This window comes from Bubalus bubalis, chromosome 20 (assembly GCF_019923935.1).
Source record: "Bubalus bubalis isolate 160015118507 breed Murrah chromosome 20, NDDB_SH_1, whole genome shotgun sequence".
NCBI classification, from domain to species: domain Eukaryota; kingdom Metazoa; phylum Chordata; class Mammalia; order Artiodactyla; family Bovidae; genus Bubalus; species Bubalus bubalis.
The window spans coordinates 29,172,787-29,200,589 of record NC_059176.1 but is presented as its reverse complement, the minus strand read 5'-3'; the positions used below and the strand labels follow the sequence as shown (position 1 = coordinate 29,200,589).

Genomic DNA, 27,803 nt, shown 5'->3' with positions numbered 1-27,803 from the left:
CTGATGAAAAGATGTTTTAAATGTAGAATTTAAAAAAATGGAAATAGTCATTTATATTGATTAAGTACTCATAGATAAGCAGACATTTCAAAAAGGGAAATCTAAAGCCTGTCCCACCACCACTTCCTCCTCCTCCTCCTCAGATTGCCAGTTCTTGGGACCAGGCACTGTGACTTAACTGTCTCAGCAGTTGTTAATAGTCTCTTAATAATTGTACACCTCACTTGTGTACCATATTCATGGACTTATACACAAGTATAATAGGCTTCAGAATGGTATGTATAAATTATATGAGAATCAAGATGTGGTTTAAAGTTAAAGTGTATGAGAAGAATTTTGTTAATATTTAAAGGTGAGAAATCCAGAATTAGTGCTACTAAACTTGAAATTTTAAAAATTGGAAGTAAAATATTAAGAGAAATAAAAGTTTCAGAAAATTTCTACTTAATTTTTCATTTAATATTTGAAATTCATTGAGACTAATAAACTATAGGATAAGATAACATTAATGGATTTATATCTTGAATTGAATGATTGATCCTAAAAAAGAACAAATTTTATTCTGGTTCCTAAGTTTTTAACGAGTTTATTTTTAGATTGATATCCTTTTATGTAACATTTAAGGCCAAAGTCTATTTTATATACTGCTTCATTTACAGAGATGCATCTTGGGAATTAGAGGAAAATGCTTATCAAGAGCTTCTGCAGCACTATGAGCATTGTGATGTCCGAAGATGTCGTTGCAAAGAAGGGCGAGACTATAATGTGCCTGATAGGTAAATGGGAAAGTTCACTTGTACTCATTGTCCGTTTTTAAACGTTCAGGTTGAGAAAGTAGGTTTCCTAGTTAGTGAAGTATTTTGCTCTTAGGGGGTTTGAAGTTTTAATCTGAGATGAGATACGTTTATTAAATATTTATTTGCATATGTTTACAGAGAAATTATTGCAGCTGGCGTAATTGTAACTTTTATGATATGTTTTCATGAGGCTCTGTTTTCTAGAGCTCTACTGTGGTAGCCACTAGCCACAGTTGACCAGTGACCCCTTGAAATGTGGCTGTTCCAAATTGAAAGGTGCTGTAAGTGTAAAATACACACTGAACACTTAACATGTATCTTAGTTTGCTAGGACTGCCATAACAAAATACCGCAAACTGGGTGACTTAAACAACAGAAATATGTCTTCTCACAATCTTGGAGGCTCGAAGTCCAAGGTACAGGTATTGGCAGGTTTGATTTCTATTGAAGCCTCTGTCCTTAGCTTGCACATGGCTTCCTCCTAGTTGTGTCCCCCTCTGTGTCTTAACCTTCTCTTCTTATTAGGACACCAGTCATTGGATTCGAACCCCACCCATATGACCTCATTTTATGTGCCAGGTCTTAGCTGTGTAGTCTTCTGTAGTTAGTTGTGGCATGCGAACTCTTAGTTGTATGTAGCATGTGGTATTCAGTTCCCTGACCAGGGCCAACCAGGGCCCCCTGCAGTGGGAGCGCAGCAGAGTCTTAGCCACTGGAGCAGCAGGGAAGTCTCCATAATTTTCTGTGTGATAGTCCTATCTCCAAGTATAGTCACATTGTGAAGTACTGGGTGTTAGGTCTTCAAAATATGAATTCTGGGAGTAATGTAATTCTGCTCTTTTAAGAAAAAAAAAAAAAAGACCTTAAAATATCTTGTCAATAATTTTTTAAATTGACTACATCAGACAAAATGATTATATTTCAGAAATATTCAAATCAATTCACTTGTTTCTTTTACCTTTTTAAATCTGATTACTGGGAAAGTTTAAATTATATATATGATTTACATTATTTTTCTGTTGTATGACACTGTTCTAGAAGTTAAGAAACTAGATTAATCTATCAGTATTTGTTTTAGATCACTGTAAAAAAAGAAGGCTTGGTATTTGAAATTTATTGATTATTGTTTTGTAGTATCAGTGGACATTGGCTGTAATCTTGACAATCATTTTGTGCCTTCCGTGTACATACTGAGTTGCTGTTGTTTAGTGGCTAAGTCATGTCCGACCTTTGTCACCCCATGGACTGTAGCCCACCAGGTTCCTCTGTCTGGAATTTCCCAGGCAAGAATATTGGAGTGGGTTGCCATTTCCTTCTCCAAGGGATCTTCCTGACTGAGGGATCAAACCCGTGTCTCTTGCATTGGCAGGTGGATTCTTTACCTCTGAGCCACCAGGGAAACCCACACACTGTGTATAGGGTATTGGAAATCAAGAGTATTTTTATTTTTTATGAAAAAGTAACTAATTTTGTTGACATTTATATAGGAAATTTTGATACATTTTAACATGACAAACTGAAACTGTAGGTGCAGAGCAGAATATTAGGAGCCTTATTTCTTATGGAAAGTGATTTTGCTAGGTGAGTTGCTACTTTCTTTGCTGAAGTCTTAGCAGCTTTAGCAGGTTTCTCCTAAGAAGCTACTACTGATTCACCATTCTGGGCTTAATTTTCCCTTCATTGTGCTTGTTACAAAATAGTTGATGTTATCATTTAAATCTGTCTTTGCCACTAGACTGAAGATTCACTAAGGGTTGAGATCTCATTGAAGATGTCGAGTAATGTGTATTGTTGACCAAGTTACTTGATCTGGTGACCCTGATTATTCATTTGTAGGCACTAATAATATCCCGCTCAAGAGTTGTGCTGAGGCAGAGATGAGACTGTTTGTAAATGTGCTTTGTAGACAGTAACATGCTTTAGAGTTATAAGAAGCAATATGTTCATTAATATTGACATTTTCTAAATCCATTGTAGGTTATTTTGATTTTAATTAAATTTATTTATTTTTCTTGTATACTATTGGTCACCTAATCCTTAGCTACCAAAGTCAATTTTCTTTCTGGCAGCTACTTTGCTTTTTCTCCTAGGACACAGATCCTTGCTGTCTGAATGCTTCCTTTACAATCTCACTCTCGTTCTAGTGAGCGGAAGGTAATTTTGCTGAAAGGCAGCATGGTGTAGTGGTTAGGAGCATGGTCTAAAGCCAGGTAAACTGGATTGGAAGCTTCACTCTGAGACTAGCAGTGTCTGTTTGGGCATCTCTGCTTTGGTTTCCTCTTCTTTAAAAGGTGGTAACTTTTTTCCAGCCTTCTAAAATTGTGAGGATTAAACTTTACATGTAAAGGGTGAGAACTGGGCCTGGTATATAGGCACTTACGTTAGTTGTCATCTTTCTTTCTCTTCATCCTTCCTTGGCAGGACTATCTGGGGAAGAGGGGAAACACAGAGATGACACAACCCTATACAGCCATTTCCACATTTCCACAGAGGAGATTTGTCCACACCTAGCAGAGGGAAAGTTTTGCAGCTACCTTTCTGATCACCCACGTGTCCACACATTCAGGGAGTACATCCATCCCCATATAGACAGATGTACTCATAACCAAACAGAGAGGAGTCTGCACAGCATAACCCACAGCCATATAGAAAATGTGGATGCAGACTGGCACACATCACAATGCAGTGGGCAAAACACTGGGAGTGGGGGCTGGCAGGGAACAAATAGAGAATATGAATGTAGGTCAGGTACTAAGTCTGGATCTTAGTGAGCTACAAAGTATCTGAGGTATCTGAGCAAGCTTGTTATAGGAAATAATTCCTTACCTTGAATAGGAAAGATAGTATTTTAGGTAAGACAGTGTATTTACTGAATGCTTCTTCCTTAATAAGACACACTGACATAGCAGTCTCCCTATATAGCATAATCATCTCCAAGTATAAAAGAAAATTTTTTTCCTTCTCAGTCATATTCTTTCCAGTGCTTATATTCTTGGATATATGTGCATGTTCACATTGTTATTTAGCTTACCTGTTTTTAGATAGAGAATATTGGACTTCCTTGGTGGTCCAATAGGTCAGAATCCGCTTTGCAATGCAGGGGACACTGGTTCTATCCCTGGTCCAGGAAGATCCCACATGCTTTAGGGACAACTAAGCCTGTGTGCCACAACTACTAAGCTCATGTGTAGCAACTACTGAAGCCCATGAGCCCTAGAGCCCATGCTCTGCAACAAGAGAAGCCTCCTGAATGATTAGCCCATGCACCGCAACTGAAGAGTAGCCCCCGCTCTCCACAACTAGAGAAAACCTGTGCACAGCAATGAAAACCCAATGCAGCCAATAATAAATAAATAAAAATAAATATTTTTAAAAAGAGACTATTCAAAGAGGGAGATTACAAATGCAATATATGAAATAGGAAAAAAAGCACTAGGAAAAAGTAATACAGTATCAAATCAGATAATTTTCCTTTCTTTGGTTGTGTGTGTGTGATGGACAGTGAGGCATGTGGTGGTGCTGGTGGTTGAAATTAGACCAAGTTAATACTAAATGTAAATATCTGCTTCTCTTTATGTCCTCAGCAAATGGGAAATAAAGCGCTGTCAGTGTTGTGGTTCTAGCGGAACACATTTAGCCTGTTCCTCACTACAGTCATGGGAACAAAATTGGGAATGTTTGGAATGTAGAAGTATTCTCTACAGTGCAGGTAATATTTTGTAATTTTGAACAAAGATGTTTTCATTTAAATGAATATTAAAAAATTTCCACCTGTATTCCTGTTACGCTGCGTGCATGTTTACTGTGTCGCTTCAGTCGTGTCCAACTCTGTGCAACCCTATGGACTTCAGGCTCCTGCCAGGCTCCTCTGTCCATGGGATTCTCCAGGCCAAGAATACTGGAGTAGGTTGCCGTGCCCTCTGCCAGGGTCGAACGTGCGTCTCTTACGTCTACCTGCATTGGCAGGTGTGTTCTTTACCACTAGCACCACCTAGGAAGCCGTCTGTTATGCTAACATTGGGTTTTAACTCTGTAGGCGAATTCCAGAAAGCCAAAAAACATGCATTACCCAACACTAATGTGGGAATAAATGATTGTTTGTTGGAGGAGTCTTCACCTAAATTACCCAGACAGTCACCTGGAGACCAGTGTAAAGATCTGCTGAGGTATGTATTTGGAATTGGAAAAAAAAAGTAAAACTTTATTTTGAGAAAATTTTAACAGGGTATGGCTCTATATACATTTAGAGTATTAGCTGATCTTACTGTAGTTTGAAACAGTGCTTTTCAAACTGTAGTCCCCAACTTGATGTAGAAAGATGATCCATGGACGTTGCCTCTAACAGGATTATTTTGAGTTCATTAATTCCAATTACAGATGGAGAAACTGAGGCAGGGAACAATTGAGTTAGTCTATATCTAACAAGTCTGCAAGTCTTGTTAAGACTCATTGCTCGGCCTCATGCTCAGAGGTTCCAATTCTGTTTATCTGCTGTGGGACCCAAGAATTTGCATTTCTAACAAGTTTCCAGATGCTGTACTTGTCTGGGACCACACTTTGAGAATTAATAGTATAGACTAAAAAGTACTATTTAGAGGGTTTACGAATGCTAATTAAAATATGTAATCTCTTAAAATTATAGGTCTATTACGTAGTAAGCAGAGATTACTGTGCTCTACTTTTAAAGGAGCTAGTGAACACGAAGTAAGGTGCAGTTAAGCAAGTATGGCCAGGGAAGTAAGAGTTTGACTTCTTGGCTCTTATACCTGAATGTGCTGAATTGATCAAATTTGGGATAATCATCTGTCATTATTCTTATAAATCATTTATAACATTATATGCTTTTAATTTGGTAGAAGATTGGGTAGACGGAATCAAGAATTTAGAACTAAGGTTATTGGTTTTTGGCTCCTATAGCAACCATTGCCTGCTTTTGGGTGGGAATTGGGGAGTTTGAAAAGACCCTGATGCTGGGAAAGATTGAGGGCAGGAGGAGAAGGGGACGACAGAGAATGAGATAGTTGGATGGCATCACCAACTCAATGGACATGGGTTTCGGTGGACTCCTGGAATTGGTGATGGACAGGGAGGCCTGGCGTGCTGCGATTCATGGGTCAAAAAGAGTCGGACATGACTGAGCGACTGAACTGGACTGGGGAAGAACTTCCTTTTAATCTTTTCTCTATTATTTTTTTATTGGCTGTATAAGTACTGTGTCATGTAAAGTACTTTAGAGTACTTACCTCTATATCTAAATTCATGTTTTATAGGCAAGGCAGCAAATTTAGAAGAGATATCTCGACTCTAATTATAGAGTTAGCATTCCAAGTTAAGAAAAGGCCTAAAAAAGTATTTATCAACAAAGCCAATTTCTGGAATAGTGCCTTAGATGGATTCAGAAATCAAAACTTTAATCCTTCATATGCAATTGAAATAGTGTATGTTAATGAAAATGATCATTTTGGAAGAGAGCAGCCTGGATCAAAGCAAGAATTCCTAAGTCTCTTAATGCAGCAACTTGAGAACTCACCATTATTTGAAGGGTCCTTATCAAAGAACTTGTCTTTAAATTCTCAAGGTAATTATTTTCTTTATTATTGTATATACTGAATATGGCATGTGTTAAGAAAGATAGCAGGTTAGAATTGATACTCAGTACCTGTAGTCAAAATGTATAATCACTGTTAATAAAATAATGATATTCACAGAGAAGGGGAAAAGTGATACTTCTAAAGATACTTTTTATAGTGAACATTTTTTATTTAAGAATATCCTATAGCAGTGTCCTCCAGTGATTCCATAATTAAATGTAATTTCTTAAAAATGTACTTTATATTTAAATTGATTTGAATAGAATGACCAAATGCGATGAATAATTTTTTGAGCTCTTTTTGTTTATATATTTGAAATTTGCAGTTCACATGTTTCTTCACAACCTAGAATTTGTATAACATAATTTGGGGATCGACATATAACAGATTTTTAACATACTTTTGCTTTCAAGAATTTTTTTTTCAGAGTTATGTATATGATACTTTTCTATCTTTATTTCTGGTGGAGAAATAATGTAATTGAAACAGGCATCTTGAAACCCTGGTTAATTCTAGCATTCTCTTTTTAGGAACTTTTATAACCACTCTTGCTGTAATAGGAATTGGAGAGAGTGAGAAGACATTTCATTCAGTTGACTTCCTTCTATATTTTCTTTAGAATTTCCTCACCGTTGCCTGAAATAATTGAGAAACTACCAAGGATCATTAGTACTATGAACAGTACACACAGTTTAATTCTACACTCCCTTTATTTAAAAAAAAAAAAAAACGTTCAAGTAATCAGTGTGTTAATGCTAAGGCAGTTTTGTTATAGTGGAGAGAGTACATGGAATTGAAGTCACAAAATGTGAATTTAGTTTGTACACATCTACTTCATAGCTTCATATTCTTAGATTAATTGCTTAGCCTCTCTGTATCTCAGTTGCTTCATCTGTAATATGTGACTACTAATATGTAGTATATAAGATTATTGTTAAGGGAATTTTATTACCATTTCAGGTATTGTTGATGTTACTTATTAATAAATTACTTTGAACAAGTAATTGAACAATTAATAAAAAACTTTTTAGAAAAAAATAAAGGAAAATTTACATGATATCTTTTTGACTTATGAAAGTAGCTAAAACATTTTATATGAGACATTAAAAAATATTGAGAGCTATGATGATACCTTACAGTTAAGGTAGCATATACTGTTGAGTCGGACACGACTGAGCGACTGAACTGAACTGAATACTGTTGAGAGTAAATTTGTACTATTTTGTATATCAACAACCTTAAAATTGCTTATATCCTTTGAACCACTAATATCATATGTAGGAATCTCTCCTGATAATCAGAGATAATATAAATAAGAATGTGTAACACATGTTGACTATAACATTGTGGCTCATGTAGTTGAAAAGGTCCTCAACTGGGGTAACAAGTAATAAACACATGGTTTACATTGTAGCACATCAGTAAATCATTTTTAATGCATTTGTTAACTATAGATGTGAATAATTTCAAATAATATTTTAAAAATTTGCAGTACAGTAAAGTGGAAAAACAGAAGTCAAATTATTTATGTATATATTTATATATACATGAGACATAAATATACCACAGTGCGTGCACTGGTTATTACAGAGTGGTAGGATTATAAGTGATTTTATAAAAAAGATTTTTCTGTATTTACATCCTTTTCTACAACAGAGTGTTACTTTGTATTCTGAAAAAAAAATTTATAGAATTGAAAATTGTATATTTTAGTTGAAATCTATATAGTATACATTATTATAGTGTCTGAATTAGGTTATTTTATGTTTGTCTAATGCTTAGATTTTTTAAATTTCTGATTTATTATGTATTACTTATATATGATGGTTATCATTTATTAATAAAAGAAGTGTATTTGATATCTTTTATCTGTATTTACAGCTCTGAAAGAGAACCTTTACTATGAAGCTGGCAAAATGGTTGCCATTTCTTTGGTTCATGGTGGTCCTTCACCTGGTTTCTTTTCTCAGACCTTATTTAACTGCCTTGCTTATGGACCAGAAAATACCCAACCAATTTTAGACGATGTTTCAGACTTTGATGTGGCACAGATTATGATCAGGGTAAGAAATGTACCTGTTTGTTCAGATATAGACTGTGTTCTAGTTATATGTTAGTTGCTTCATCATGTCTGACTCTTTGTGACCCATGGACTGTAGCCCTCCAGGTTCCTCTGTCCATGGAACTCTCCAGGCAAGAATACTGGAGTGAATAGCCATTCCCTTCGCCATGCGATCTTCCTGACCCAGGGATCAAACCCAGGTGTCCTGCATTGTAGGCAGATTCTTTACTGTCTGAGCCACCAGGGAAGCCCATGTTCTAGATATATTTGAATATAAATGCTGGATCTGCAATAGAATAATAAATATTCTTTGTGGAGTGGTTAAGGGGTGTAGATATTTTTGTTTACCAGCAAAGTTAACAATCACTTAACAGATAGATATAAAGAACAAACAGCTAGAGATCAAAGTGCCATGCTTAATGTTGATAAAACCAGTTGGATAATGTGGCTTAGATCTGTGGTCAGAATGGCTTGTTAACACTTCTCAGAACTAGATGGATTTATCTGCTCTGCCAGAGATGACGTAAGTCAGGTTCCTTATTGCACGGTAAAGAGCAGGTGAAAGTGCTCCTCCTTGTAGGCAGGTGGATCTGAAGAGAGGATGGTTACCAGCAGAAAATTTATCTTTTCCTCCTACAGCAGGGAGATATGAGTGATAGGTGGAGTGAAAGACCAGGCTGACATTCTTCTCTGTGAAAATAGTTGGGGAGACTCTATGTTCCTTCCTAAAAAGTGTTGCCATTTATTAAGCCCTGTACTGCACGTGTTATCTGTACAAACTCAGTTTACTTACTGTAATACCCTGTGAGATAAGCATCTTTGCCCATGTGTTATTGGTTTAGAAACTGAGACAATGAAATCCATTCAACTTTTCTTCCCTTAACCTGTCCCCTACTAAAATAGGCAGGGATCTAAATCTCCACATACAAAGGCCTTTCTTTCCTAATTCCTTATCTCTCTGATTTCTGCAATCACCATTGTATTTGAATTCCTTTCTGCTGTTTTCTTTAATATTCTGTTCCCTGGTACTTTTAACTACTATTGTCTTTTTAAATACTTCTTCCTACCCCTGAAACTTAGGTAATTTTAGGTAGTGTTGTCTTAACAGTCCTCCTTCTATATAATGAGAAGAAAGCATCTTCTCATTCATAACCTTTCTGATGATTTCCAGACCTGTGTTTTTGAGCCCCCAGATTTTAGATCCAGATAAGATCTGGGTCTTCCTACCAAATTGAGCCCAACATGTTTAAGACAGAACTTTTTCCCAGAATTTGGGTTTTTTGCCTGATTCTTATGTTCTTTTCAAGAGATTTTTTATTTCCAAGTTATTCTGGAGACAGGGTTGTTATCACTCTTCCATACTCTGTTCATCAGTTTGTGTCAAGACATCTGTCTCTTAAGAGTGGCCTTTCCTTCATATTTCTAGTATGCTTAGTATATGAAATTTATATCTATGTTTAAACAGTTAAGATATTCTAATCTTCTTACTCAGGATGATTCTTTTACAAGTACAGGTTTGACCACATTGCTTTCTTCCTCAAGAATCCTAATGGATTCTCATTGCCTACTGAATGGAGTTTAAACTCTTCATTAGGGCCCTTAAGACTTCTAGTTCTCCTCATGGCTTTATTTACTCTGGTTCTTTGCCAGTGTTTCTTCATTGATTTCAGTCAACAAATGCTGTGTATTCCGTACTTGTTTTAACACTGAGGATAAAGTAGTGAACTAAACAAACCCCCTGCCTCCTTAGAATTTACCTATGAGAAGAAAGACAAGATAATCAAATATGTAATATACTGTCATGTAGGAAAATATATCGTAATATAGAACAGAATAAGAAGAAGAATATCTCTTCCAAGATAATGCTTGGGGTATAATAAGATTAGGCTAGGCTTTTGTAACAGAGACCCAAAAGACAAAAGCTCAAAAAAAGGCAGATATTTACTTTTTTTCTAAAATCTAGATTTTAAGTAGGAGTTGGTAAATTATAGCTTTAGGCCAAGTGTTGCCTGTTGCCTTTTTAAAGTTTTATAGGAGCATAACCACACCCATTTATTATGTGTCTGTGACTGATTTTACACTGCAGTGGTGGGGTTGAATAGTTTGGGACAAGCACCATATGGCCCACAAAGAATAAAATGCTCTCTGGCCTGTACAAAAATGGCTCCTGTTTTAAAGGTACAACTGTGATACACCAGGTCACCCAGATAATTGAATTCCTTCCTCTCGTTGTATTGGGTACAATAAAGGACAGAAATGGAATAGACCTAACAAAACATAGAAGAGGTGACAAGAGTACACAAAGACCTATACAAAAAAGATCTTAATGACCCAGATAACCATGATGGTGTGGTCACTCACCTAGAGCCAGACATCCTGGAGTGCAAAGTCAAGTGGACCTTAGGAAAGATCACTCTGAACAAAGCTAGTGGAGGTGATGGAATTCCAGTTGAGCTATTTCAAATTCTAAAAGATGATGCTTTGAAAGTGCTGCATTCAGTATGCCAGCAAATATGGAAAACTCAACAGTGGCCACAGGACTGGGAAAGGTCAGTTTTCATTCCAATCCTAGAGAAAGGCAATGCCAAAGAATGTTCAAACTCTGAATAATTGCACTCATTTCACATGCTAGCAAAGTAATGCTCAAAATTCCCAAGATAGGCTTCAACAGTTCCTGAACCAAGAACTTCCAGATGTTCAAGCTGGATTTAGAAAAGGCAGAGGAACAAGACATCCAATTGCCAATACCATTGGATCATTGAAAAGGCAAGAGAATTCCATAAAAATATCTATTTCTGATTCATTGACTATGCTAAAGCTTTTGACTATTTGGATCACAACAAACTGGAAAATTCTTAAAGCAATGGGAATACCAGACCACCTTACTTGCCTCCTGAGAAATCTGTATGCAGGTCAAGAAGCAACAGTTAACACCAGATATAGAACAACAGCCTTGTTCCAAATTGGGAAAGGAGTATGTCAAGGCTGTATATTGTCACCCTACTTATTTAACTTATGTGCAGAGTACATCATGCAAAATGCTGGCTGGATGAAGCACAAGCTGGAATCAGGATTGCCGGGAGAATATTAATAACCTCAGATATGCAGATGACACCACCTTTGTGGCAGAAAGGGAAGAAGAACTAAACAGCCTGTTGAAGGTGAAAGAGGAGAGTGAAAAAGCTGACTTAAAACTCAGCATTGAAAAAACAAAAATCATGGCATCCTGTCCTATTATTTTGTAGCAAATAGATGGGGAAACAATGGATACAGTGATGACCTTTATTTTTCTTGGGCTCCAAAATCACTGCAGATGGTTATTGCAGCCATGAAATTAAAAGACGTTTGCTCCTTGGAAGAAAAGCTATGACCAGCATATGCTAGACAGCATATTAAAAAGCAAGGATGTTACTTTGCCAACAAAAGTCTGTCTAGTCAAAGCTGTGGATTTTCCAATAGTCATGTATAGATGAGAGAGTTGTGCCATAAAGAAGGTTGAGTGCCAAAGAATTGATGCTTTTGAACTGTGGTGTTGGAGAAGACTCTTAAGAGTCCTTTGAACTACACCAAGATCAAACCAATCAATCTTTAAGGAAGTCAACCCTGAATATTTCATTGGAAGGACTGATGCTGAAGCTGAAGCTCCAGTACTTTGACCACCTGGTGCAAAGAGCTAACTCATTAGAAAAGACCCTGATGCTGGGAAAGATTGAAGCCAGGAGGAGAAGGAGACGACAGAGAATGATATAGTTGAATGGCATCACTGACCCAATGGACATGAGTTTGAGCAAGCTTCAGGAGATGGTGAAGGACAGGGAAGTCTGGCTGTGACATGGAGTTACAAAGAGTCTGACACAACTGAGCGCCTGAACAACTCTCATTGTATAATCATTTAGGATATTGTCTTCATATCTGAAATATGCTCTTAGGGGAGAAAGTGAAAGTAGAGTTCAGGGAAATTTAACACATTTTCACTCATGTTCTATCGGACAGCTCTTAGTCACATAAGGCCACATCTAGCTGTAAGGAAAGTTTTGCCATATGCCCAGGTAAAACTCAGGGTGGTGGGTTAGGAGGATGAGATAACACATACCCAACTAGTAGAATGTGAAAGTTGCTCAGTCATGTCTGACTATTTGCAACCCTATGGACTGTACAGTCCATGGAATTCTCCAGGCCAGAATACTGGAGCATGTAGCCTTTCCCTTCTCCAGGGGATCTTCCCAACCCAGGGATCGAACCCAGGTCTCCCACATTGCAGGTGCATTCTTTACCAGCTAAGCCACAAGGGAAGCCCATTAGAGCATAAAGATAGTTTGAAAAGGGTAGTTGGGAAAAGCTTCTGAGATCACAGTAGAGATCTGAAATAAATGGAATACCTGGGAGAAGAGTTTTTTGGGAAAAATATACCAAGGAGATTTTCCATTCAAATGGGATTGACTGCCTACTATTTTTGTCTTTCTCCCTCTGTAACTTTGTTCAAGAGCTAACTATATGAAAGTGTCTGGCTCATAAATGGTCAAGTATTTCTGTCTTTATACTGTTGCCTCAAATACTCTTTTGAGTCTATTCATTTTTATTCAAATGAAATATTTGAAATATATAAAAGTATATTCAAACTATACTTTCTCATTCTTGAAACCTCTGCAGATCATCTTTCTAGCCTCTCTAGTCTATGTAACTGTTCTATGTCAATTACTACCTTTTATGTAAATAGCTTCCTATATTAAAGTGGAATTTTGACTCAGGGAACTCGAACTGGGGCTCTGTAATAACCTAGAGGGGTGAGGATGGGCTGGAGGTGGGATGAAGAAGATTCAAGAGGGAGGGCACATATATACACCCATGGTTAATTCATATTGATGCATGACAGAAATCAAACCAATATTGTAAACCAATCATCAACCAATTATAAATAAATATATATTTTTTGAATGTGGAATTATAGACTAGCTTTCTTGAGGCAGATATATACTGTATTAAGGTCGATTATCAGACATTTATTCAAGAAAAATAATTATTGGTGTACTTTCACTTCACTCAGGTGTACTCATGTATGAAGTGTGAGTATGAAGTAATATGTCATTTGAAATATGAAATATGTAAATTTCTTTCACAAGTAAATGTGTAAACTGGGTGTATTTTCTTCATTACAGGTCAATACTGCAGCAACTGTGGCTGACTTAAACTCTTTAGTACATGACTATTATAAGTACTTAGAGCTTATTGGATGTCTAAGACTTATAACATCGATAAGTGATAAATATATGTTGGCAAAAGACATACTTGTTTATCATGTAATTAAAAGAGTCCAAGCACCTTTTGAGAGGTAAGTTGTTCGTGTGCGAAAGATTCTCTCAAATTATATGTTTAAAGTGGTTAATTGTCTTATAATGTGAGATTTATTTGATAAAATTTAAGTGCTATTTTAAAATAATGCTTTAAAACTAACCTCTTAAGGATGAATACTGCTCTTACCATTCTATGCAGAATTGCTTTAGTGTATCCTGCTTAGGTAGGGTAAGTAATTATATCTCACTTATAATTTTTCTAAATCAAAATTATTTTATATCCTCACACTCTGTTATTTAATAGTGGGAAATCTAAAATATATATGAGAGTAGACAGAGTGGTACACCATGTAATCACCATTCAGATCTAACAGATATCAACCAACCTGTGGCCAGTCTTATTTATCTAACCTTCCTTTTTTATTGATTCTGGTTTGTTTTCAAGGAGTTTTTTAAATTTCAGTATCATTAATCTGTATACTTAATGTTTTAAGAATTGTTGCTATTTTTAGCAAATTTCAGATTGTCTCATCTTTAACCAGTATAAACCTAGTTGTGTTATCTCTGTTTTGATGTTGACCTTTAATGGTCTTCTGCTATGTGGGAAGTTTCACTTCCTGCTATGTGGGAAGTGTCAGTTTCATTGAAACAAGGTGTTTCAGGCTCCTTTTGTACATTCTGGCCTAACGATCTTTGTTGCTTTGAATGGGAAATGGTATTTCAAATTCACAGTCTGGATGCTTGGGGATGCTTATTTTTGTCAGGTTGGTCATTGTTTCTAGGCCTTTTCAGTTGGCTGAAAGAAGAAATATAAGAGTTTTTTTGTTTTTATTTTAATTTTTTAATATAAAATACAGCATGAGTTTATACTAATACTTCAGATTCACCACTGCAAGACTTTTAACTTTTCCTTTGTCCCATGTTGATAATCTTAGTTCTCAAAGACACTGGTGAATTAGAGTATGAAATAATTGCTTGATTTATTCCACATTTCATAAATAATAGTCGTCAACAGAATAATAATACCCACATCATCATCAGTAACATATATTACTGAAATCAGGTTAGGGTTGTTTTTGTTTTGGTCTAAGACTTTGAACAAAGCTAGTGGAGGTGATGGAATTCCAGTTGAGCTATTCCAAATCCTGAAAGATGATGCTGTCAAAGTGCTGCACTCAATATGCCAGCAAATTTGGAAAAGTCAGCAGTGGCCACAGGACTGGAAAAGGTCACTTTTCATTCCAATCCCAAAGAAAAGCAATGCCAAAGAATGCTCAACTACCGCACAATTGCACTCATCTCACACGCTAGTAAAGTAATGCTCAAAATTCTCCAAGCCAGGCTTCAGCAATATGTGAACCGTGAACTTCCTGATGTTCAAGCTGGTTTTAGAAAAGGCAGAGGAACCAGAGATCAAATTGCCAGCATCTGCTGGATCATGGAAAAAGCAAAAGAGTTCCAGAAAAACATCTATTTCTGCTTTATTGACTATGCCAAAGCCTTTGACTATGTGGATCACAATAAACTGTGGAAAATTCTGAAAGAGAGGGGAATACCAGACCACCTGATCTGCCTCTTGAGAAATCTGTATGCAGGTCAGGAAGCAACAGTTAGAACTGGACATGGAACAACAGACTGGTTGCAAATAGGAAAAGGAGTTCGTCAAGGCTGTATATTGTCACCCTATTTATTTAACTTATATGCAGAGTACATCATGAGAAACGCTGGTCTGGAAGAAACACAAGCTGGAATCAAGATTGCCGGGAGAAATATCAATAACCTCAGATATGCAGATGACACCACCCTTATGGCAGAAAGTGAAGAGGAACTCAAAAGCCTCTTGATGAAAGTGAAAGAGGAGAGTGAAAAAGTTGGCTTAAAGCTCAGCATTCAGAAAATGAAGATCATGGCATCCGGTCCCATCACTTTATGGGAATTAGATGGGGAAATAGTGGAAACAGTGTCAGACTTTATTTTTCTGGGCTCCAAAATCACTGCAGATGGTGACTGCAGCCATGAAATTAAAAGACGCTTACTCCTTGGAAGGAAAGTTATGACCAACCTAGATAGCATATGCAGAAGCAGAGACATTACTTTGCCAACAAAGGTCCCTCTAGTCAAGGCTATGGTTTTTCCTGTGGTCATGTATGGATGTGAGAGTTGGACTGTGAGGAAGGCTGAGCGCCGAAGAATTGATGCTTTTGAACTGTGGTGTTGGAGAAGACTCTTGAGAGTCCCTTGGACTGCAAGGAGATCCAACCAGTCCATTCTGAAGGAGATCAGCCCTGGGATTTCTTTGGAAGGAATGATGCTAAAGCTGAAACTCCAGTACTTTGGCCACCTCATGCGAAGAGTTGACTCATTGGAAAAGACTGATGCTTGGAGGAATTGGGGGCAAGAGGAGAAGGGGACAACAGAGGATGAGATGGCTGGATGGCATCACTGACTCGATGGACGTGAGTCTGAGTGAACTCCGGGAGTTGGTGATGGACAGGGAAGCCTGGCGTGCTGTGATTCATGGGGTCGCAAAGAGTCGGACACGACTGAGCGACTGATCTGATCTGAAGACTTTGAATTCAAATTACTGTGTTTAAAGTTATTTGACGTATTTATTCTCTTTGTTGTTATATTACTAACTGTATGCATTTTATTTTCATTTTATTTTAAAGTTATGTAAAATCAAGTCTGTAATGAAAGTATATTGAAAGATCTCAGCTCTTATACAAAATATATTCAGATAAGTTTAACTTTCATCCTAATCACATCTACCTTCCATCCTTATATGAAGTAATTATCACAGTGGCCTTTATTGTTTAGGCTTCCATCATTGTTTTTTAATGATAGCAGATAAATATATGAATATGTGTTATGTATCCTCATATCTTTCATTGAATAAATAGTAACATACCATCCACCGTTTCTCCTATTCATTTTTCACTTGACCATTTATAGTCCTCATACTTTTTTTAGAGCCCTTTAGAACATCAGCACTCTCCCAAATTCAAGTATGATATCATAAGCTTAAACAATTACAAAGGATATAATTTCTAATATATTTTTAATACTGTAATTTAAAATAACACTTTTACATAACTCTTTAAAATGCATCCAAGTGTCTTCTGACTATTACTCTTACATCTCAAAATTTTCTTAGTTAGAAATACTATTCATAATTATAATTAATACAATAATCCAAATATACATTTTGATAATTTAAAACTTACTTGAAAGATATCTCTTAATGACATAGAAGTACAAAGGATTCTTTTACCAACAAGTAGTTCATGTACCTATGGATGGATTTTTTTCTTCATTGCTAAATCAGAATTCATAGCTGTTTGTTTGAGTCTTTTTATTTTTATAGGGATGAGTAGTCTAGATGTCAGGAAGAGCTTTACTATCTATGTAAGTGGTGTTTAAATTAAAACCTAATTTATAAACAGGAATTAGGCAGATCTAGATAAAGAGGGAGGAGAAGGCGATGGCACCCCACTCCAGTACTCTTGCCTGGAAAATTCCATGGACGGAGGAGGCTGGTAGGCTTCAGTTCATGGGGTCACAAAGAGTCGGACACAACTGAGTGACTTCACTTTCACTTTTCACTTTCATGCATTGGAGAAGGAAATGACAACCCACTCCAGTGTTCTTGCCTGGAGAATCCCAGGGACAGGGGAGCCTGTTGGGCTGCCGTCTACGGGGTCGCACAGAGTCGGACATGACTGAAGCAACTTAGCAGCAGCAGCGGCAGATAAAGAGGGCAAAAAAAAAAACAAAACTGAACACTGATCCTTGTTTTTATGTAAAAGATAAATTATATAGCAAAAAAAATACTTTAAATATATCCAAGCTCATAAAAAAAGTGTCCTGTAGATGTCAGAAATAACAAGGAAATCAAAAGCTATAGTACCCTAGATGTCGTAAGAAATCAGAGCCCTCAGTTTGCCCCAAACTTGGGTTTGGCATCCTGGATGGACCCAAATCTGATGTGGAGACATTAACAAAGTAATTGTTCTTAAGATTCATAGTACTTACAGAGTGCCAGACAAAAGCAAATACATAATAGTGTTTAAGGAAATTGCTACAGCCCAAGCCTAATTGTAAAGTCATATCACTAAAGAATAGGAGTTCCCAATAAAGGACAAAACACATAAAAAACAAGTATTAGAAATAGCATATCAAGGATTTAAATAACATGACAAACTGAATGAAACCAAAAAAAGTGTTTTTACAATTATCTAAAAGAAAAACAGACCCAAAACATTAAATGTGAAATGAATCAGATAGTGTTTCTAAGTTGAAAAATGATCATGATATCCAGTTCTAGATAATGTGAAACAGACACTCTTCTTTTCCTTCTCATAAGTACAGTTAAAAGATTGAGGGCAGGAGGAGAAGGGGGCAAAAGAGGATGAGATGTTTGGATAGCATCACTGACTCAGTGGACATTAGTTTAAGCAAACTCTGGGAGATAGTGAAGGACAGGGAAGCCTGGCGTGCTGCAATCCATAGTGTTTCTAAGAATCAGATATGACTTAGTGACTGAACAACAACAGCAGTTAAAAACCCTGAACTCTGTTTATAAAACAAACTTAAGATTTTTGAAAGGTACAGAAACAGATGAAAGCCAACCAGCTAAGGAGCAGAGAGAAGAAATCTATAGATACTTTTATCTGAAGGAAAATTAAAAGTATTTGTCACCAATGATCTACCCTATAAGAATGTCTATGGGAATTTTTTTTAACAGAAAATAACTAATGATTGGATCTTGAAAACATCAGGAAGGAAGAAAGAATATTGAAAAAAATGAAAGCATGCTTCCTTCTCTTGTGTTTGCTAAATTATGTTTGATGGTTGAGGTAAAAATTATAACATTTGCTAAGGTGGTTCACAGTATATTTAAAATAAATATTTAGGAAATTATAAACAGCAAAAGACAAAGGGACATGAAGGGAAGTAATGTTTCTATACTTACTGGCATCAATAAATTATTATATTAAAAAAAAATCTATAAAAATAGATACACTCAAAATGCTATAGATAAAAATGGAGTGCAAAAAGATATTCAAGTAACCCACAAGGAAAAGGAAACAAAAATGATCGCACAAGTGAAAAGTTGCTGACTGTTAAATGCTAGGCCATTTAAGACAAAACTGGTGATCTGGAAGAAAAAATAGGATTTTCTCACTAAAGATAGAAGAGAATTGAAACATGGAGGCAGGGCAATATTATAGAAAATGCTGCTTAAGAAGGCTTAATATGCTGAAGTGCAGTGTACTTTGTGATGAAACTGAGCAAAAGCTGGCAGTTTTCTGAGCAAAAAGACATTGTAAAAAGGAGTGTCAATTATACTGGAAACCTTTTTTTCAATGAAATCAACACTGAAAACAGATAACCCAAGATAATAACTTCACAGAGCTAGTTACATTATTATTCAAGAGAAAGAAGGAAATAAAGACATTTTGAGACATGTTTCTTTCTTTCCTAAAGAGATTAATAAAATACGTACTTAAGGAAGAAAGAAATTTAACCCAGAAAGAAAAAGTAAGATACAAGCAACAGCAGTAAGCAAAAAAAAAAAAAGAAAGAAAAAACCTGAATAATGGCATTAGCCATTAAAAAGAAAAAAAAAAAGAAAACAACAACTAAATTTTGGTAAGAAATGGTTAAAATGAAATACTAGTAAAAAGTTGATCTGTAAGAAGAGAAGGGTCATTGTATTGTTTGAAGGAACTTGTATTCTTGAGGTAGTAGTGGAGAAGCATTAATTACCTTTAGATTGTTAAACCAACTATGTATCTTTAAAGGGAAAATTCTAAAATAATAGGAAGAGTATGTGACTTCCAGACCAGTTTGATGGCAGTGGGGATAGCAATAAAACATATTTAATCATAGAGCAAGCAGAAAAAGAGGGATAAAAACAAGCAAGGAAAAACAATGTTCAAAGAAATCATAGAAGAATAATTTAAATATATAGGAGATTATAATTCATGTAAATAAATTAGACTCTTGTATTAAAAGACAGAGGATCCTAAATTGCATTCTAAATAGATGGCTTCAAAGCAAAAGAAAGAAAAATTCTAATTATTTTTTCATAAACCCTTGTGTTTAAATGACCCTAATAGTGTTAAAAGCAAATTATCTTGAATTCAGCAGTCTTGAATCTATTTGTACCTAGCAACATAGCCTCAAAATTAACTAACAGTTCTGAGGAGGGTTTATAAAAGGAAGCAAGGCAGGTCTAGTATCAAAAAACAAATGTTGCTTTAGTCCATTCCACTAATAGATTAAAGGAGAAAAAACAATCATCATATAATTATAGACGCAAAAAAAGCAATTGATACATTTGTACATAATTTTAAACTGACAGTTTGAGGTATCCTTATACAGATTATCTGGTAAACATTCAGTGAACATTATCCTTAATAGTGTGACAGGCATTCCTCTTAAGGCCATGACAAGCCTGGGATATATATAATTACCTCCTTCATTTCTACAATATGCTGGAAGACCTAGTAGAGCTACAGGACTAAAGCAATAAGTGAATGTTATTAAAGATCCAAAGAATTAAAATTATCATTTATAGTCTACCTGATGTTCCAGCTAAAATCGTAGAACTTCTATAAAGAGTGTAGCAAGGTTACTGTATACAAGAGGTAAAGGATTCTAAAAGGGAGATGTGCAGGTGACAAGGAATGGTAAAGAAAGAAATTGGTTGATATTAGAGTAAATATTCGGAGAAGGCAATGGCACCCCACTCCAGCACTCTTGCCTGGAAAATCCCATGGATGGAGGAGCCTGGTGGGCTGCAGTCCATGGGGTCGCTAAGAGTCGGACCCAACTGAGCAACTTCACTTTCACTTCTCACTTTCATGCATTGGAGAAGGCAATGGCAACCCACTCCAGTGTTCTTGCCTGGAGAATCCCAGGGACAGGGGAGCCTGGTGGGCTACTGTCTATGGGGTCGCACAGAGTCGGGCACGACTGAAGTGACTCAGCAGCAGCAGCAGAGTAAATATTAACTGTACAAAAAGTTAATGTTTCATTTGGGGATTTATGATACAAGGTGAAATAAAATGTTTGAGTAACATACAGAGCCACTGGAGTTGCAAATGTCCTAGGGTCTTTGTGTTGTTCAGCAAGCAAGTAAATACTTGATTTGCTTTTGATTTTAAATACGCCAATTAAAAATTTAAATAGAAGCTAAATTGGAATTAAAAAATGAACACAAAAATTTGCAGTACATAATAAAAAAGCTTTTTGAAATTCAATAGTTTCCCAAAAGTGCTAGACCTAGTTACCTAATGTAGTAATCACTATGATTATATAATAATTAGAAAAAAAATTACTCTCAAGCAAAATTCTGAAAAATAATTATACATTGTGGTGCCATTTATGGAAACTTTTAAAACAAAGCAATACTAGTTATTTTTTAGGGATACATATATATTGAAACTAAAATGAAATTTAGGTTATAGTAAAAATTCAGAATAGTTAAATAGCAGTTTCAAGTAGTTTTCTTTGTAGAAGGAGAGAAGGGAAGGTTGTGTGAATGGACAGATTTAATTGAGTGAATAGAGTATTTTACTTAATAATCTGAGCAAACAAACACAAAATGTCAATATCTTTTAAATTCAAGTGACAGTTCATGGTTTTCTCTTATTTCCTGGCTTTTGTATAAGCTTCAAATACTTAATTTTAATTAAAAGTAAAATTTTAAATGTTGGGCTGAAATTTGCTTCAAAGGTTAAGTGTAAGGTAAAAGTTAAAACCAAGATAGGCAGGCAAGGATTGTATTGTGGAGAACCTTAGAAGTCATGTTAAGGAGTTTTGACTTCATAGACATTGTGTATATTATTAGTTTCCTGTGGCTATTGTAAAAAATTATCACAAACTGATGGCTTTAAACAACAGAAATTTATTCTCCCATAGTTTTGGAGGCTAGAAATCCTAGTTCTCATGTTGACAGGGCTTCATTCTGGGAATTTTGAAAGATAATTCAATCTTTGCTTCTTTTAACTTCTGGTGGTTTGTGGTTGCATAGCTCTAAGCTCTGAATCTGTGTTACATGGCCTTTTCCTCTCTGTGTTTTTTTTATAAAGACAGTTATCACTGGACTTAAGATAAGCCCAGATAATCTAGGTAAAATGATCTCAGGATCCTTAACATAATTACATCTGCCTGGACTCTTTTTCCAAATAAGGTCACATTCACAGGTTCTGGGGAATAGGAGGTGGATATCTTTTTTGGTGTTCACATGGAAAATCAACTTAGAGACTTAAACACTTGGTAGAAACAGTTCCTCTGCAGGTGGTTTGCAATAAGGTGGTAACTAATGTGTGGAGAAATGAACAGACAAAAAGCATTTCAGAAAAGGACATTCACAGAACTTGATAGTTGGGAGTAGAACAAGGAAGAGTTAAGAATGACTTTCAGATTTATCTGTACTAATAGTAATGGAGGCATTAATTGTCATTTATGGTTTTGATTTTAATAGTCAGGTAATTAGCTTTCTTTTGGACTTAATAAGTTTGGGTACTTAGAATATATGGTACCCAGCAGTCTGTTGGATATATATTTTGGGCTGGAAATAATAGATTTTATAGTAATGCACATAAACCTGCTTAAACAAAATCATGGGATATGGTAAGAGGAAAGAGAAATTTGTCTTGTTACAGATCCATGAAGAACAAACAGTAACATTTAAGGGAAAGCAAAGATAGAAGAAGCTTTGTAAGAGACTCAGAAGGTCTGAACAGAGAAATAAGGGGAAACCAGGAGACTGGTGCCATACATCATTCATGAACTTGGGGCAGTTACTCTGAGATGTAGAAAGGAGTGGAGGGAAGGTGAATGTGAAAATATAAGTCTTTTACATAGATCGTCTCAAAGGAAAATAGGATTAATTTTTTTTCCTTCATTCAAAAGTGGGAAAGATAAGCACTTGAGAAAGAGCTGTGCTGTTGAGGAAGAGCTTATAGAATGGAAGATGAATCCGTGTATCAGGGTTCCTGAGGAGGTGGCTAGGGAAATCAGAGACACAATAAAGGCTTCGTCAGTCTGATGGGCAAAAATGGTATCTCCATTCTTTGCTTATTAGTGAGAATGTACATTTTAAAAAATTCATTTGTTATTTGTATTTTCTTAAAAATACATTTATATTTTGTGTATTTGGATTGTTCTTCTAGAAAACTGATTTGTATTTTTAGTATAACTAGAGAAATTAGTGTTTTATCATGTATATTAAAAATATTTTGTTTGTTTTCTCTGTTAATTTCTTTTTAGCAATACAAAAGTTGCATTTTTGTGTGGCTAAAATTTAGTTTCTTTGCAGTCTCTCATTTTATGCTAACTAGCTTTGAAACATAAAATTTTAGATGTCTTTTTTCTCTTAATGGAAAATTATTAGCTCAATTTTAAAATTATTCTATAAATACTGTAGGCATGTAATATATTCATTTTATATTAATACATTGGCTTGTTATTGATTTAAAGTATCATGTAGTATGTCCATGTTTTTTTTCTCACATCTAATTATGTAATTGTAAATGAGCTAGAAATATGTGTTCCAAACATATGTGTATGAATGTTGGCTCATTATTTTTCTTCTCTTTAAGTTTTAAACAGGGTCTGAAAACTCTTGGTGTTTTGGAGAAAATTCAGACTTACCCAGAAGCATTTTTTCACATCTTCTGTCATAAACCTGAGAATCTTTCTGCAAAAATACTTAGTGATCTTTTTACAGTACACACATTGTCTGATGTACAGACTTTGGGGTTTTGGAATAGTTACTTACAGGCTGTTGAGGGTATGTAGATGTTTTATTTTCATTTAACTTAAAAATTTTGTTTTGGGATATTTATTTCTTTGAGTTTTGCTTTTCATAGTAAGACTTTCATCTGATAACTATAATACTTATTTACAAAACTTGTTTAAAACCAAGTTATGACAGTTTAAAGTGATAAGGAAAGATTATAAAGTTTATTTTTCACTTGTTTCTGTCTCAATAATTTGAGATGAGAGTCATTCTTCTTAGAAAACTTCAATAATTTGAGATGAGAGTCATTCTTCTTAGAAAACTTTAAATATATGGGTGATTGCCACAGCATAGGAGAGTCATCTGCTTCAAAGCTAGTCATCTACTTCATCTTTTAAAATTTTTAAGTCAAATTGAATTATTCCAAAAATGAATTGGTCAGAATATGGTACTGATATTTATCGGTTAGCATTAGCAGTATAAATTCATTCTGTTTAATACGGTGTAAAAAAAGCTTAACTTTTAGTTGAAAATTTTTTTAGCTAGCTTGTTGGGATGTTTTATACCATCTAAGTTTTCCTCTTTGCCTTTTTGAAATAGTTTATCAAATAACAAAGATCTAGAAGTGGTTTAAAATTGTATATATCCCCCAAAGATTGTTTTAAAACCTACTGAACCTCTTGGACTGTATAATTTTATTTTAAGGAAGTCATTCAAATATATGATGAGTAGGTCAACCAAATGATTTTATGAGTCCTACTTTGTTTGAGATTCAAATAAACATGTATTTAATATACCATTTTCCTATTACTAGACTTGACTTAGTACTTTCAGTTCAGTTCAGTTCAGTTCAGTCGCTCAGTCGTGTCCAACTCTTTGCGACCCCATGAATCACAGCACGCCAGGCCTCCCTGTCCATCACCAACTCCCAGAGTTCACTCAGACTCAAGTCCATCGAGTCAGTGATGCCATCCAGCCATCTCATCCTCTGTCGTCCCCTTCTCCTCCTGCCCCCAATCCCTCCCAGCATCAGAGTCTTTTCCAATGAGTCAACTCTTCGCATGAGGTGGCCAAAGTACTGGAGTTTCAGCTTTAGCATCATTCCTTCCAAAGAAATCCCAGGGCTGATCTCCTTCAAAATGGACTGGTTGGATGTCCTTGCAGTCCAAGGGACTCTCAAGAGACTTAGTTTAGTTTGCCTCTTATGCATTTACTGTTAATGTGGGAGTCTCTGCCTTTCAACATGTCTAGTTGGGGAAGAGTCTATGATGGTAGCACTATATAATGTGGATTTATTTATATTTTCTTTTTCTCTCTTTCTGGTATTCTTTTCAGATGGTAAATCTACAGTAACAATGGAAGACATTCTTATTTTTGCTACCGGTTGCAAGTCCATTCCACCTGCTGGATTTAAACCCAATCCTTCAATTGAGTGCCTTCATATGGATTTTCCTGTAGGAAACAAGTGTGATAACTGTTTAGCTCTTCCTATCACCAGTACATATAAAGAATTTCAAGAAAGTATGGACTTTGCCATAAAAAACACTCTAAGATTACAAAAAGAAGAAAATTCTCACTTCATTTGACATTACCTGTTTTGAACAAAGGGATGCTTCTTTAAAAGCTGCTGTTGGTACTTTTGTTTCAGAAATCTTTCCATCATCACTTGTGCAAACTTGGCCCAGTAAAATTTATAATATGAACATAAAGGATTGTTTTGGCCACCTAAGCTAAAAAGGATTTTTTGTTAAGGTGTACCAGTGAAAATTAATATTTTTATATTTTTCTTAATATACATGCTTTCTAAACCTCAATATAAATACTTTTAGAATGGCTGTACAGTCTTTCTTCAAGTATAGTATATGCCATATATAAGCAAAAAACTTGTGCTCACTTTATGTAAATTAGGATTAGCTATAGGATGTCACAGTGATTTTTCTGGTTTAATTATGCAATTTTCAAATTATTACTTATTTTAAAGCATTAAGTAGGAAAGCTAAATGAGTGTTTTGTTTTTTTTTTAATAAATCAAAGGCATATATTTTGGAGTATGTGTTATATGTATCCTCTTCTAGGATGGCACTAAATTAGTTGTTAAAAAATGTTTTTAGATCATTGAGTTATATTAAAATAGATCCACACTGCTGTTAGATTATGCCTTAAGAGATGTATTATATAAGAAAGCAGAATTGCACAAATGCTCATTTCTAAGAATCTATGGATATTCCATAGTCTTAAAACACTTCTGAGGTGAGTTAAAGTATAGTTGAAAATCTCTTAAGTGTCTTCTTTAAAGCCTTGGCTTTAATCATAAGATTTTATTTTTCTTTGTATCCCATGTGTGGTATTAAACCACAGTGTATATGATCCACAGTTTAAGTTATCTGAATAGAATGATCTCTGTGGATTGCCTTTTGGTAGGTTTGGCTATTTAACAGTTATTTATTATCAGTATGGTTGTTTGATAGGTAAGCTGGCACCATTACATTATACAGCTATTTTCTTTACTTTTGAAAGATACCTGTATATATAAACAGTGTAGAAATATGTAAAAAGAACTACAAAGAATGAAAAACCCATGCTAATCTCACCATACAGAAATAACTGTCTCTGTATATCCTTTTATTAATAAATAAACTCTTATATTTCCTTTCTTTTTTAACTTTATTAACTCTTCTAAAAGCCAAATACCTAGAAATAAAAAGATTATGCAATAACAGTTTGAAGATACATAATCTGACAGTTTTATCACCATATCTGTACTTTTACAAAAGAAGAAATTGGAAAAATATAATGTTCCTAATCTGTTATATAATATAAATGGGTTTTTCACCAGAGTAAATCGTATGAGAGATAAATTGCTTGTTTTTAAGCACATTTTTTTCTAGCTATGCAAAACAGGTATCAGCCATCATTTTCTCATCCTCTCTGAGACACATCTGTAAATTACTGATATTTTTAAAGACAAATGACAGGATTAGTGTGATACTGGTGATATAAAACATAGTCCTAGTATAATATGTTTTGTTACATTTACTAAAAGTGAAACTTTAACTTGAAGGTTTTAAACAAGGCATTTTTTGTCTTGTATTGCATTCTATTAAATTATCAAAAGTAATTAAAGGATCAGTTATCCAAAAAGAAGTTTAAACTCACCATACAGGTTTTATTCCAAATGTGTTGATAAACTGGACATTTTATTTGTTAACCTACCTAGTTTTTATAAAATTTTAAAAGCTGTTAAATCAATACAAACCAGAAAACCTAATTCAAGCTATTTTCTGGTTATTTGTAGTTTGAATTCATTTAATTACAGTCATAATTAAAGCTGTTAAACGCTCACATGCTTTTGAGGTGGGGGCTGCTGATAGGGGGCAGTGTGCTTGTGTTGGCTATGATTAAAAACAGTATTTCATTTCCTCTTATGTGTAGACAGGGCCTTAGGGATAAGGTGTTTAATAATTTGGGATATTCATGTTTTAAAGGGAGGTATAAATATTCATATTGGAAAATATTTTCTGGTTTTAAGGATGTTCATCAGTATGGTTTTAGATTAATCTTTGAAGATATGTCAGAGAAACCTGTAGGTTATTTATTTTCTGCAGTGTTACTGTGTCACATGGTTGGTATTGTTTTTTTTCTATTGTTATAGCCAATACAGTTTTTACTGACTTTGATTTTTCAAAAGTAATTATGCTATAAACCTTTATAAATGTGAATATGTATTTCTTAAGTATTTCAGTTGTCTAAATGCCATGTATTTTCAAGCTTGTTCTCTGTTACTGTCAATATCAAGAAAAACCATAAATTCGCCTCTTACCTATCTGCTGTTAATGGTCTTAGTTTAGTTTTCTATTCATTTTTTTTTTAAACAATTAAAAATTTTTTGGTGTGGGAACTTCATCTGAAGGCATTTTATACAGTTCTCTACTATTCTTGTACATAGTCATTTTACTATTATTTAGGGTATTTAGGGTAAAGATGCCTTAAAATATCTCTTCAGAAATTAGCTCCTTTCTTTATACTCTGTAATATTTAATTTCCATATTATAAATTAGACATTATTTGTTTGGGTCAAGTAAAAAGCTTTCGTTTGATTACTGAGAGTTCACTTTGGCTTCTACATCATTTCGGGCTTCTTATAATTTTTTTCTCCTAATTATATGGAAGCTCTTGAAACTTTTTTACTCAATACTGAATGCACAGTAAAGGAGAGTGTCATAGGTAAGGTTTTTTAAGATAAGCCTTTTAAAACTGTAAAAGGCAAAGTGACTTGGGCTTTTACATTCAGTCATTATAAGAAAATTA

At 35.0% G+C, this 27,803-nt stretch overlaps 1 protein-coding gene across 7 annotated transcripts in view; it reads left to right on the top strand.

Annotated features, from left to right (window-relative positions):
- The window catches only part of G2E3 (G2/M-phase specific E3 ubiquitin protein ligase), a 72,664-nt gene extending 45,271 nt beyond the window's left edge, over positions 1–27,393 (top strand). For 6 of the 7 annotated variants that reach the window (XM_025271540.2, XM_006063756.3, XM_006063755.3 and 3 more), the window contains 8 exons: positions 660–776; positions 4,382–4,506; positions 4,834–4,963; positions 6,068–6,375; positions 8,270–8,451; positions 13,607–13,779; positions 23,356–23,546; positions 24,831–27,393. In XM_025271540.2, coding sequence (XP_025127325.1) covers positions 660–776; positions 4,382–4,506; positions 4,834–4,963; positions 6,068–6,375; positions 8,270–8,451; positions 13,607–13,779; positions 23,356–23,546; positions 24,831–25,081 — 1,477 coding nt within the window. In that variant the 3' untranslated portion in view covers positions 25,082–27,393. The remainder of the gene's footprint in view (positions 1–659; positions 777–4,381; positions 4,507–4,833; positions 4,964–6,067; positions 6,376–8,269; positions 8,452–13,606; positions 13,780–23,355; positions 23,547–24,830) is intronic. The other variant, XM_025271543.2, reaches the window with a different exon arrangement.
- The last annotated feature ends 410 nt before the right edge of the window (positions 27,394–27,803 follow it).